At 39.2% G+C, this 13,495-nt stretch overlaps 1 protein-coding gene across 2 annotated transcripts; it reads left to right on the top strand.

Annotated features, from left to right (window-relative positions):
• The first annotated feature begins 739 nt into the window (after window positions 1-739).
• On the top strand, window positions 740-6,100 carry HMGN2 (high mobility group nucleosomal binding domain 2). 2 transcript variants are annotated; one of them, XM_015822975.1, is made up of 6 exons: window positions 740-1,027; window positions 3,161-3,205; window positions 3,743-3,772; window positions 3,936-3,986; window positions 4,093-4,188; window positions 4,304-5,227. In XM_015822975.1, exons 1-6 carry the CDS (start codon window positions 1,013-1,015, stop codon window positions 4,310-4,312), a joined length of 246 nt encoding a protein of 81 aa, XP_015678461.1. In that variant the 5' UTR covers window positions 740-1,012; the 3' UTR covers window positions 4,313-5,227. The 2 variants fall into 2 exon arrangements, with proteins under 2 accessions (XP_015678461.1, XP_015678460.1); XM_015822974.1 differs by lacking the exon at window positions 4,304-5,227 and adding an exon at window positions 5,234-6,100 and having other exon boundaries at window positions 743-1,027.
• The last annotated feature ends 7,395 nt before the right edge of the window (window positions 6,101-13,495 follow it).

Below are 13,495 nucleotides of genomic sequence, written 5' to 3'. Positions count from 1 at the left end.
CCCCCCCGCCCCCCCCGTCTTGCACCCAGATGCCTGTCAAACGAGGCTTTAACGGTCGGCGATAGGCGCTCTCGTCCGCCAGCCCGGCGGTCCCTCGCTCCGCACCTCCGGAAGGAAAGCGCGCGCCTCGGCTGGCCAGGTGCGCCGGGGAAGTCCCCCTTCCACTCCTCCGCGAAAGAGCCCTTTAGGCTGCCTGGATCCCCGAAGGCTGCAAGCTTCGGGCTGGCTGACCGGAGCCGTTGGGGCTCTCGGATCGTCGCGGGGAGGTTGCACCGTCTCCCGGGCCAGCCGAGAACGACTTTTGCGACGCGTTAACCCCGGGGCCAGGCGTGTTTCTTATTTACCACGGTGGGGGGGGGGCATCCAGAGCGACGTTGAAATTCAATTTTGCAATCAGTTCGCTAGATTTATACATAACTGCGGGGTGGGGGGGGGAGAACGGCTCCCTCGGGGGGGGGAAAACCCCCCGTTTCTTCTCAATCTCTTTCGGCGTAGCGGGCGGGGAGGGGGGGGAAAAACCCCGTTTCTTTTATTCTACCTGTTCTCACTTTTCAAGCATCAAATAAATCTCCGGGTCTACTCGCAGCAGAACCAAACGGCCGCTTTGGCGGAGAGAAAGGTGGACGTTCAGTTGCGCGCGCGCGCGCTCGCGCGCTCGCTCTTCACCTCCCCTCGCAGAACCCGCCCTGGCTGTCTGTCCCTCGCCACGTGACCCGCTCTGTCCAATGGTTGGTCGGGGCGGTGGGGATCCGGCTGGAACCGGTTGGGCCGCGTCCGGCTCTATATAAAACTTTATAAACACCCGATTCAAATTAGTGGGGTCGCGAGCTACACGAGCGAGCCCAACAAACGGGATCCCCTTTCCCCCCCTCCTTGTTTTTATTTTCCGTCCTCCCTTTCTGCGCGGCTTTCCCTCCCAAACATCCGAGTTTCTCCTTCCGCCTAGAGACCTTGCCTTTCTCGTTTCAATCCGAGCCGCCTTCTCGCTCTCCCTCCCTCACGCGCCGCTGACATGCCCAAGAGAAAGGTACGTGGCTGCGGCGAGGGAAAACAAAAAACAAAAAAAAAAAACTTAAGGGCCCGGAGGCGAGAGGGGCGAAGGGGAAGGAGAGGGAAGAATTCGTGTACTTGAAGGGAGGGATGCTTATGCGGGGGTGAGCTTTCAGAGCAGACGCCATTTTCTTTCTCTTCTTCTCTACTCCCTACCCGCGCTCGATCGCTGGCTCGCTCCCTTTCCCTCCCCCTCCGCTTCGTTCGCCTTCGGGCGATTAACGGTCGTGAGACGAGGGGGGGGGGAGCGCGTGCGCGCGAGCGAGCGAGACGGCTCAACGGTCGTCTTCGGGACTTAAAAAAGTGGGGATGGAGGAGGGGGCGGAGCTTAGGGAAAGCGACCGTTAACCGCCGCGCATTTTTGGTGGCCTATGAAGGAAAGGCGGCGCGCGGGGGGAGAGGGGGGGGGCTTTGACTTTGCGAGCGACTCTACAGCGAAGCTCCGTGCGGGGCGGGGTAGTTGTGACAAGAGAGCGCGAGACGGGCAGCGCGCGCGCAGAGAAGCGCGAGAAAACGCTTAATTATTGGCTGCCCCTTCGCCCGCGCGCTCGCCTTGCCCGCCAATCGAGAAGGGGCACGCGCCGATTTAGGCGCGGAGGTGGGGGGGGGAGAAGAAGGGAGGGAAGTAGTCCAGTTGAAGAGGGAAAAGAAAGCGAGGCGATCGGTTCGCCTCTTTTTTTTTTTTTTTTTTTTTGGCGGGAGGGCCGTTGACCGGAAGGAGATCCACATGCACCGTCCGTTGAAGGCGGCGGGAAGCAGGAGGGCGCCTCGTTTCGCCTCCTTCACCCGCTTAAATAATGAGGTTGTGCCGTGTTTTCCTCTCCACACACACACACCCCACACACACACACACACGTAAATTCAAAAAGGGCGGGAAGACCGTAAGATGGACTCTCTCGTTCCAAGCCCTCTTTAAAGGCCTTGTGGATTAGCGAGGGTGCCTGATAAATGATGCCTTTTTTTGCCCAGCGGGTAAATCTTGCCCCTCACACCTGTTGTCGGAAGCCCCTATTTGCTGTTTAAAATGAAGGAAGTCTAGGCTGAAGCCATTTAGTTTTCAGAGCAAAAGCATCAGCGCAAGGAGTGACTATTGCAGCATGCTCTTGTTTTGACTTGCTTGCCTTGTAGTTCATATCTTCTGCAAGAAGCATTCTGAGTTTCATTTCCTAGCTACGTGTTGGGGAAGAGGCTGCCTGAGTAAAGGAAGTGGTGTGGTTTGAATTTAGAAATGCTGTTAAGGCAAAGAAAAGCTGTACAGTTCAGTGTGAGACTAGTTTCTGAAGTCTGTAACAGTTGTAGGAGTATTCATTCTGTGAGATCAGAATTCCTGAAATAAATAACATGGGTGTTACATGGATTGGGTTGAGGTCATGGTATTTTGAAATAAAAGCAGTCATTATATTGCTTAGAGCTGCTGTGTTGGGGAATAAAGAATAAACTGAATAGAGACATCTGTCAGTGCTGTTATCGCACAACTCACAAGCACAGTTGTCTTCAAGGTTGTGTAAAGCACAGAAATGCAAAGTTGTGCTTATCAGTTTATGAAAATGACATTTTAATTTTATTGGAAGAATTCTAAACATTAGAAAAGATTGGATTCTGGAACAGTTCTAAAAGAAAGCACAATCTTTCAGAAACTTGACACTGCAAATAAAATTTGGGTGCAAACAGCCAAGCTTAGCATCAAAGAACCACAGTTCAACCCTGAGCTACAAACATTCTCTTCCAAAATTTGGATACCTCAGCCAAAAGTCTAATATCAGAAGGAATATCTACCTGGTTGTGGCTTTTTTTGCTGTTTTTGTTTCTTACAGTGAGCTGATTCCACTCTGCTATTAGAAAAAGTTACTGTTTACGACTTACAAATACAGTAGTATCAGGTTTAGGAATTTAGGAGTGTTCAAATGTTATTTGATGTTATGTAAGAAAAATAGACATTTCAAATGGTTGTGAGGTATGCAAATTTAAAGTACAAATGAATCAGTCAAGACATTGATATGTAAATTTAGCTATACATCAATTTGTGTTATGCATTTAGTATTTAAATACAAAATTGTAGGATCTTGAAGTTAGTTTTGTTCAACCATTTTGTGTCTAAAATTTCTTGTAGGCTGAAGGGGATACCAAGGGTGACAAGGCCAAAGCAAAGGATGAGGTAAGAGGTATTTGTTTACTTTTATGGTTCTTTACTAACATATTTAATGTTGAGTTTTTTCATTACAGCTAGTCTCTTCAACTTATAGCCATTTAATGACCATTCAACGTTGCATTGGCATTGGAAAAAGTGATTTACAAACCATGCTTCCACTTACAACTGATGCAGCATCTCCAGTCATGTGATCAAAATTTTGGTGCTTGGCAATTGGAATGAATTTACAACAAATTTGCAACGTCCTGGGGTTATATGATCACTATTTACAACCTTCTCAGCTGGCTTTCTGCAAGTAGCATCAATCTGGGAAGCTAGGTTCACTTAGCAATTGCATGATAAATGAATCATGGCAAAAAAAAGGTTGTAAAATTGGATGTAACTTAACAAATTGTTTCAACTATAAGCTGAGGACTATCTGTATTACACTTTTGTAGCATCAGTTGTAAGTCTAGGACTAACTGTATTATACTTTTGAATATTCTAACATAAAGGAACCATGCTGATTCTAACACGATTAACTTTTTTCTTATGTTTAAATAGCCACAGCGGAGATCAGCAAGGCTATCTGCTGTAAGTATGTTTTATGATAAATGCTTTTGAGAGATAAGTTAGTAAAAGTAATAATATCTATCTAAAGAACTCTTAATAATAGCATGTATTATTTGTGTCACAATGTTTACACATGTCAAGTGCACAAAGATTTCAAAATTCTTAATTGTACTTATGTTTTTAGAAACCTGCTCCTCCAAAGCCAGAACCCAAACCTAAAAAGGCAGCTCCAAAGGTAAGTTTAACACTGTATGCAACTTGGATTGAAAATGTTTTGTTTCCGTAAAAGTAAATTAATATATCAACTTTTAGCTAACTTACTCTTGTTTCCCAATGATCAGAAAGGTGAGAAGGTACCCAAGGGAAAGAAGGGGAAAGCTGATGCAGGCAAGGATGGAAACAACCCTGCAGAAAATGGAGATGCCAAAACAGACCAGGTATATAATAACTATTAGCACTTAAGTTACTTTATTTTTTGGAAATGAAATGTATAAATTAATGTATGCTGTTTGAAAGAAGCGGGTATTAATCATGTTTCTTGTTCATTTCCAGACAATTTAAAATAATATAAGCATTTGGGGTACACAAATCAGAATAATATGAATCAACAAGCCAGATAGAATCATTGGATCAGATCTTCAGTTTGAATCATCAGATCGAATCAATTTTTGTTTGGAATTACCAAATTGCGTTGATATAGTTCAGAAAAAAAAGTACAGACATTGAGTCATTGTGTTGGTTCATAGAGTCAATTGAATCTCCAATTTTTCCATTTCTAAGAAGCATGTATGAAGTCAGTGACTCCTGCAGAATAAAATTACTATGTGAAATTACATGTATCCAAAAGGAAGCCACCATAGCCTCCCAATCAATATTGTATTTTAAGTAATCACATCCCCAACAAATCCTGAACCTTTCCTTAACAGCGTCTAGTTTTTAAAAAAGCATTTTAATTAATTATAATTTAAAACTATGACATACAGGTACCAAAATGTTTTTTCCTTGACTTTCATGTTTAAAACCTCTAGTTCAACATTCACATATTTAACTCTTGTCATGTTTACAAAACATTACTGTAGGCTTATTTTGTAAATAATGTGTCTATCTTCTACTGGGGAATATAGAACAATTAAAACTGTCAGCCACATTTTCACATTAAAAGTAATTTAGTTATTTTTTTATTTGGTGAAAAACTAGCACATTATTACAATATGTACATGCAGGTATGAATAGAGACGACTACTAGTTATGCAAATGCAAATAAAATGAAACAATTGCAAGATAATTCAGTGGTATAGTTCTGGATAATATTTGAAATATTTTAAACATAATAAAATTATTTGCTTTGTTGCTTAAATCTCTTCCATCAAGAGTGCTTGATTTATTTGGGCAATAGCTACATCTTACATGCAAACACTTGATTTTTTGAACAGTAACTGAACAACGTAAAGTGCTCTCTGATGAACTGCATTTCTTTTTCAGGCACAGAAAGCTGAAGGTGCTGGGGATGCCAAGTGAATTGTGTGAATTTTTGATAACTGTGTACTTCTGGTGACTGTACAGTTTGAAATACTATTTTTTATCAAGTTTTATAACAATGCAGAATTTTGTTTTACTTTTTTTTTTAAAGCTATGTTGTTAGCACACAGAATGCTTTGTTGTTGTGTTTTAGGGGGAGGAGAGGGGACAAGTGTCATTGACTCTGTTACTTAGAATCTGGGCTTTTAAAAGTCCCCCTTCAATTTTGCCAGCGGGAATCTTTATGGGCACAAAGAGGATTTCCTGATGCTGTCAATGTGCATTGGTTTTTGAAATGCTTGAGACAATACTGAAATTCCTAAAATGCCTGTTTGAGAAACATTAAAGCTGTACTTCTCATTTTAATTCTTTCGGTGTCCCTTGCATTTATCACTTCTCTGAGTATCATGTGGCATTTGATACTTGCTGTCATAAAACCAAATGCATTCTTACAGTATCAGGCAATCCAGACTTCTGGTGTCAAATACTGAGGGAAGAAGGATGGCTTATAACTGAGCCACATTTCCTTCTTTATTGTGAATCTTCAGATTAAAAATTCTGCAGTTTTTGTTTTTCTCTTAAAGTCAGGGTAGGTTTGTGAAAAGTTGTTAAACAACATACTAAATGTGAAAGTGTCCACCCTCACTCTAAACTTTCCCTGTTCCAATTAATTGGATTTTATATAGTAACTTTACATTTTGGTAGTGCAAAAAAAAGGGGAGTTGGAACTTGTTGTAAAACATTGCGAATTGTAGCCCATGTCCTGCCTGAATACCATTGATTGATCGTTTTAAGAAATGTACCTTTAATAAAGCTGGATATTGTTTGGCTTTGACTGTTTTTTTTTTCCTTTTCTACTGTCTGTTCATTTCCTACTGCCCTATTTTTCATATTTATATGTTACAGCTTAAATATACATTACATAGTTATCAGTACCTTCTTACAGATGCACAAAGAACGTTCCAGAAGATAGACTTTCATAGACAAATTCTAATTAATGTAATGCTCTTATCTTTCATTGTACATACATAGATAGTAATAGTATAAATGATCCTTAAGTATCTAGCAATAGTGAGAGGAATCTTAAGTTTATGGAAAAAATAGGGAATGGACAGCTGTTATCTGTCCATTAATACAAGGTTAAAGTCCAAGAGTTGTGTCACACAATAAGTAATTTAGTTTTGCTTATTTGTATTGCTACAAAATTCTATTAGACAATACGTTTTTTAAAACCCTTATACAGATAGTCCTTGACTTACAACCACAATTGAGCCCAAAATTTCCATTGCTAAGCAAGGCAGTTAAGTGAGTTTTGCCCCATTTTATAACCTTTCTTGCCACAACTGTTAAGTGAATCACTGCAGTTGTTAAGTTAGTAACACCATTGTTAGGTCAATCTGGCTTTCCCATTGATTTTCCTCATCAGAAGGTCACAAAATGTGATCATATGACCCGGAACACTGCAACCATTAAATACATGCCAGTTGCCACCCATCCAAATTGATCACATAATCATAGGGATACTACAACATTCATAAGTGAAAATTGATTAAAAGTCACTTTTTTTCAGTGTCGATGTAACTTTGAACGGTCACTAAATGAATAGCTGTAAATTAAGAACTACTTGTAATGATAATGTAGAATTGCCTCTTCTCATCTGGCTCTTTATTGCAAGTGTGTTGGTCTATAGTTTCCCAGTTACTCAGTTCTGAACTGAACATCATGGGTTTTAATTATGAGCTAAACATCCCATGCTTTGTAAATTTAAGACTTCTAAATGTATAGTATTTTCCTTTCATTAACCATAGCTGTGTTTTAATAATGCTTCCATTAAAATTATTTATAGCTACAGCCTTTTCTAAACTTTCCAAGTGTGTTTGCGTAACTAGATTTTGTAATAGTGTGGGTTCTTTAAAATAGTTACTGTTAAAGCGATTTAATGTTATGTTGTTGTGCTTGTTCCTAGTGGATTGCTGTTACTCAAAACATCCTCTACCTTTTCATACTGTTGCTCCTGCTAATCCTTTCACCAGGTTGACGAATCATCATTGATTAATACCAATAGTGCTATATTAACCTTCCAGAGGCTGATTGAAATCTAGTAAGGATAGTGAGCTGTATGTCATTGCTCAGCTATTTCAACCCAGCACAATTGTGAGCATATAAATTTATTCGTTCACTTATTTTCTTAGTGGATTATTAGAAAATCCTTATTAAGTACTGAATCCAAGCTTATCTGGTATACATAGCATTATTTACAACAGCTCAATAGTAAAATCAAGATATGCACAAGAACTATAGGTCTTACATATTTTTAATCTCAGAAAAGACATTAAAATTAAGACCTTTTGGTTGTAGTTGTGCTTCGTACTTTTTAATACTCATGTAGCGATTGCTGCAGATTATGATTCAAAAAAATCTTGATGGTGGCCAGGACAGTGCAGTTGAATCCCTGCCTGTTTTTTATGTGCATCATAAAAATGTGTTTCAATCCACTGTCGTAGCTACTATCTTTAACTTTTTTTACCATACCTTGTAGATACCCTTAGATTACTGCATTTGGTTTGGATCATCTTATTTGAACTTTGAGGGACCAAAGTTTTCAAGAAAGTGCTGCATTTTCCATGTAGTTGAAATAACTTATTTTCCTATCCTCACCCCCCCCCCCCCCGATTTTCCTATCGCCACCTATCATGCTCCCCATCACCACCGCACTTAAATCCAAGTACAACACAGCACCCTTATCCCAATCTTCCAGCACTTGGTTCTCCACAGCCACTGCTGCTGGGCTTGAATTCAAGTTCTGCAGGCCCAAATGGCCCACCAATCCTCTTCCATCTTCCTAGCACTTCCTAGTCTTATCTCTGATGGCCTTACGTTTTCCCCTGCTATCTTACAGCTTACAGCATTCATGTTCAGAAGATGCGTGTTCTGATTCCATACCCATTTCACACAAACATTTTGGTTCTGGCATGGACTGCCCCTTACTACCTATTTCATGTATGGAATATTAGCACATTCCTTTGGAAAATATACAGTTGTTAAATGAAATAAAGTTAATTTCTGTTAACTTTCTTTGGTTTTGTATGTGAAGTGGAAATTATAAGGAATTTTCTGTACAAATCAAAGGCTAAGCACACTTTGTATCATACTTTATTAAATGTTACAATGCTAGATAAATTTGGGGGCACAATTTTTTTTTTCAAAATTCTTTGTAATGCTTTGTTGACAAAACTTGCTTATCAGATGAACTTTTGTCTTTTTAAAGTAAAATGATGAAACAATTATATGGTAACAACAGTCTAAATAAAATGCTGTTAATTGATCCAAACACAAATTAAATACTTGTGTTAAACTCAGGACTGTGAATTCAAATTGCAGTTCTCACGGGGACTATAATCAGTGTGTATGCTTCTATCTTTAATTGCAATTACTTAAAATATATTACCTGGAATAGCAAGAGGGCCCTAACTTAACTCTTAAACATGCAGTAGGTAAATGGAGAAAGGATCCAGTAAAAAGTCCATTAGCAATTTTAACTGCACAAACCAGTGGGTTTGGAGACATCTATTTTAATTTTCAGGTTTTATTTTTGCCACAGAAAATTATTTAGTAGCTATGATTACTGCATAAAATGGAGAATTTAGTTTGAGAAGGTAGCATATAAGACAGGCTATATTTTAGATTCAAATTATTTAAAACATTCTCGGCACAATCCTTTCATGTTTTGAATTTTACTACCTTAGTTGATCGATCTTGGTTTAGGTTAGGGTTGGATTCCACTTAATATTATCCACGTTTTGTTCCTCTACCCTACAGATTACCACTTGCATTTGCAAAACCTTTTAGGACACTATTTTTCTGCAGGTGAATATAATGCTAAACAGAACTGCCTATTTTCTAGACATGCAGCAAAGGAGACAAATTCCATTCTAGAACAAGAACAAAGTGATCAGAGTGTTCTATTTCCATATTAAATTAACTGATTTAATTTTTAAGTATATAAGAGTGAAAATGAGCCATATTTATAAACCATGTTTGGCTTCTGTCTGTCACCAGAATTAGTAAATCCAACTTTAGAGTTAATATAAAGCACAGAATAAAATATTTCATCTTCTGAAGAAAGCAAACAAATCCAACAGTAGGGAGAACTGGGATGTGCTCATGGTTAAGCTACCTGTGATCAAATGGATGCTCTAGATTTGCCATGACCCCCTCCCCTCCCAGCAGCAGCATCATGGGTCCAGCCCAGCTATTGTGGATGCTGGTCTGTGTTAAATGTCCCAGAGGCCCAAATACTGTAGAACAACTTTTTTTCTGAACAACTTGGACTTTTGAATTCATAGAAGATATAGTTTGTCTCCAAATAAAATTGAAAAAAGCAAATGGCCATACCGGAAATTCTCAACTTACAACCACAATTGAGCCCAATATTTCTATTGCTATGTGAGACATTTGTTAAGTGAGTGTGGCCCTATTTTACAACCTTTCTTGCCACAGTTAAGTGAATCACTGCAGTTAGATTAGTAACACGGTTGTTAAGTGAATCTGGCTTTCCCAGTTATCTGAACCACATTTCCACAAAACTGATGAGTCTGTCTTTACCTACCTCAGTTTTTCTTGAATGGCATCTGTTCAGATGAATGTGCTGGGCTGAATTTCTTTTTCTCTGATTGTGTTGATTTCTCCTGTTCGAGGGAGTGATATCTAAGCAAAATTGGAAATCCTTGGAAATCACAATTGTTTTTATTACATGTCAGTAGAAGAAACAGAGTAGCTCATTTTACTGAATGTGCATAGTATTCAAATACAAAGCCCCTAACCACCAGGACAGCAGAAGCTAACAAGCTACAGTTTTCCAGGTGGCCACCCCTTAAAGTCTATGTCTGGGAACTATGGAAATATCCCAGTGACTGATGATTTGAATTGGGCGCATTCTATCATAAGCACTGGAGCATATCAAGCAGTTCAGAGGAACTGCAAACAGGTGCTATGTCCCTCTTCCAAAAGTATGGGAAATGCTTCAGTGAGAAAGGAAATAGGAAAATACATTTTCCTTCCTCCCATCTCCAGAAACCTTCCTTTCTCATGCTCTATAAACCGAATTTTTAATCTGAAGATTCACATTCATGGCAAAGTTGCTCATTTGTGCGCCATAATAATAAACTGCTTAACTTTGAGATTGACTGCAAGTTGCAAATTCAGACGCTTCAGCTATTTTTTGCAGAAGTAATGGAGCAGATGAGAATGCAAGCAAAACACTCTCCTTTTTCTTCTGAATTGTGTCCCACTGAACAAAAAGAGTGCTCAGAACAAGGCTTCTACAACCTAACTGCAAAATAATGTTGGCAGCCATAGCTATTACTCTAACCCAGCTTTTCTAAATTTGGCCACGGCAGTTAGGGGAGGATGGGAGTAGAGGTCCAAAACATTGGGGGGGGGGTTATAACATTGTGGAAGGAGATGCTAAGGAATCTCCTTCTTTGCTCCATTCTCCAAAAAAAAAAAAATTGTCCACATGATGTGGATTGGATCTAGGGAGTTATCAAATTTTTGAACATGGACAGAAAGGAGGATAAATGGGAAGGAAAAGAGGGCACACTGCTTACCTTTTGTGGCATCCATGACAAAAATTACAGCAAAATGACAAAAATATACTTATGCTTACATCTATGTGAAATTACTTTTTGCAGCATAAGAAAGTCCGGTTATTCAGTTGTAATATTTTTCCAACTAGTCTTTATTTTCAAGAACATGCAAACGAAAATATAGAATTGATGATGATGTGCTTTTCAAATTTCAACACAGAAACATATGATAAGTCCTGTGGTCTATAGACTACAGCAATCACAAATTTGAAGGGGCTGGACTGAAGCCAGATACTGGAATCAGGAAATAAGTAACATAAATCTAGTTGGTTAAGTCTGTCAACAGATGAGGGAAAGAAACTAATAGACAGTTTACAAGGTCACAATACCCAAAAGTTTAATGACTTGTTATGAAAATAGTTCAAAAAAGCCAGACAATATTTGATTTCAAGGTTATGACTGCCAGATGGAGGACGTGTCCTTTTTTTGCCAGAGATCTGGAAGACCTACCTGGATCCCTTTACCATAACATTCTTAGGTACAGGGAAATAGGACACACGTGAGCAGATCTTGACTTGCCACCCTCTCACCCTCAATCCATCATTAAAACATTCTAAATTGGTGCTTACTGTTCATTATAGCATGGATTATATCACTAGAAAGATTTTAACCATTGTTAAACAAGTCATGGTAGCTTAGTTTGCATATCAAACTAAGCTGCAGTGGCTGAATTAATACATTAACCACAGAGTAAATAAACAATGGCTTAAATGTTATTAATTCTGCTTACCCTAAATTTCTTGTCAATTACAGTATAGTTTTCAAAGTTCTAAACTTCTCAGAATCCCCCCCCCCCCAGATTTGGAATATAAACCTCTCTTAAATCTTGGTGACTTATTTCACTCACCCAAGGAATTTCTAAATTAAACAGACTTAAATATTTTCTCCTTTCCTATAGAACAAATATTGCATTGCAGCTCCCAAATAATTTTGGTTACTGTACTCTTTTTTAGCTCCTGAGGATTTTTTTAGAAATGGAATCACCAATGGTATATATGGCATTCCAACTGTTAATACACTATAAAATCAATGTTTCTCAGAGTGGGCAATTTTAAGACAGATGGACTTCAACTCCCAGAATTCTCCCTAGTTAAGAAACATTGTGGTAGATGCATGATGTACCATATCACCCTGAACTCTTTATTTTCTATTTCTTTTTTAACAAATAAACTGCATTGTTTATTTTTCAGGTTCTAGGCTGATGTTGTAAAATGTAAGATCCTTTTTCTTATCTAGCCACTGCCTCTTTCTAGCCCATTGGTGCACAAATCCACATCACTTACCTAGATGGCAGCTGAGAAAGCTTTGGAAAATGTGCAGGTTTAACAGACATGCATGCACACTCACTGGATGTTGACTGGAATGATGCAATATTTTTAACCCTTTGTTTGGCATTCTGAAAGCCACTTAGAGCTTATGGGAATTAGCAGCACAAATCAATTGATCAATCAAGACATTAAATGGAGCAGCATAGAAGTCTGAATAAGACATTAAGTAAATATACAGGTGAAACTCGAAAAATTAGAATATCGTGCAAATATAGAATATCATTTATTTCAGTAATGCAACTTAAAAGGTGAACCTAATATATGAGATAGACTCATTACATGCAAAGCAAGATAGTTCAAGCCGTGATGTGTCATAAGTAAGATGATTATGGCTTACAGCTCATGAAAACCCCAAATCCACAATCTCAGAAATTTAGAATATTCAATATTCTAGGCTCAAAGTGCCCCACTCTAATCAGCTAATTAAGCCATAACACCTGCAAAGGGTTCCTGAGCCTTTAAATGGTCTCTCAGTCTGGTTCAGTAGGAATCACAATCATGGGAAAGACTGCTGACCTGACAGTTGTGCAGAAAACCATCATTGACACCCTCCATAAGGAGGGAAAGCCTCAAAAGGTAATTGCAAAAGAAGTTGGATGTTCCCNAAACAACATCAGAAGCGTCTTACCTGGGCTAAAGAAAAACAGAACTGGTCTGTTGCTTAGTGGTCCAAAGTCCTCTTTTCTGATGAAAGCAACTTTTGCATCTCATTTGGGAACCAAGGACCCAGAGTCTGGAGGAAGAATGGAGAGGCACACACTGCCAAAAGCACCAAAACCTGGTTCAATGACCGTGGGATTACTGAGACCGAACAATGCAGAAGAGCTGAAGGCCGCTATTGAAGCATCCTGGTCTTCCATAACACCTCAGCAGTGCCACAGGCTGATAGCTTCCATGCCATGCCGCATTGAGGCAGTAATTGCTGCAAAAGGGGCCCAAACCAAGTACTGAGCACATATGCATGCTTATACTTTTCAGAGGTCCGATATTGTTCTATGTACAATCCTTGTTTTATTGATTGCATGTAATATTCTAATTTTCTGAGATTGTGGACTTGGGGTTTTCATGAGCTGTAAGCCATAATCATCACAGTTATGACACATCACAGCTTGAACTATCTTGCTTTGCATGTAATGAGTCTATCTCATATATTAGGTTCACCTTTTAAGTTGCATTACTGAAATAAATGAACTTTTGCACGATATTCTAATTTTTCGAGTTTCACCTGTATAACTTCATGGTTTTACCAT

Source organism: Protobothrops mucrosquamatus, unplaced genomic scaffold (assembly GCF_001527695.2).
Source record: "Protobothrops mucrosquamatus isolate PMUCROS unplaced genomic scaffold, P.Mucros_1.0 scaffold1732, whole genome shotgun sequence".
In the NCBI taxonomy this organism is placed as follows: Eukaryota; Metazoa; Chordata; class Lepidosauria; order Squamata; family Viperidae; genus Protobothrops; species Protobothrops mucrosquamatus.
This window is presented reverse-complemented; position numbering and strand designations above follow the sequence as displayed.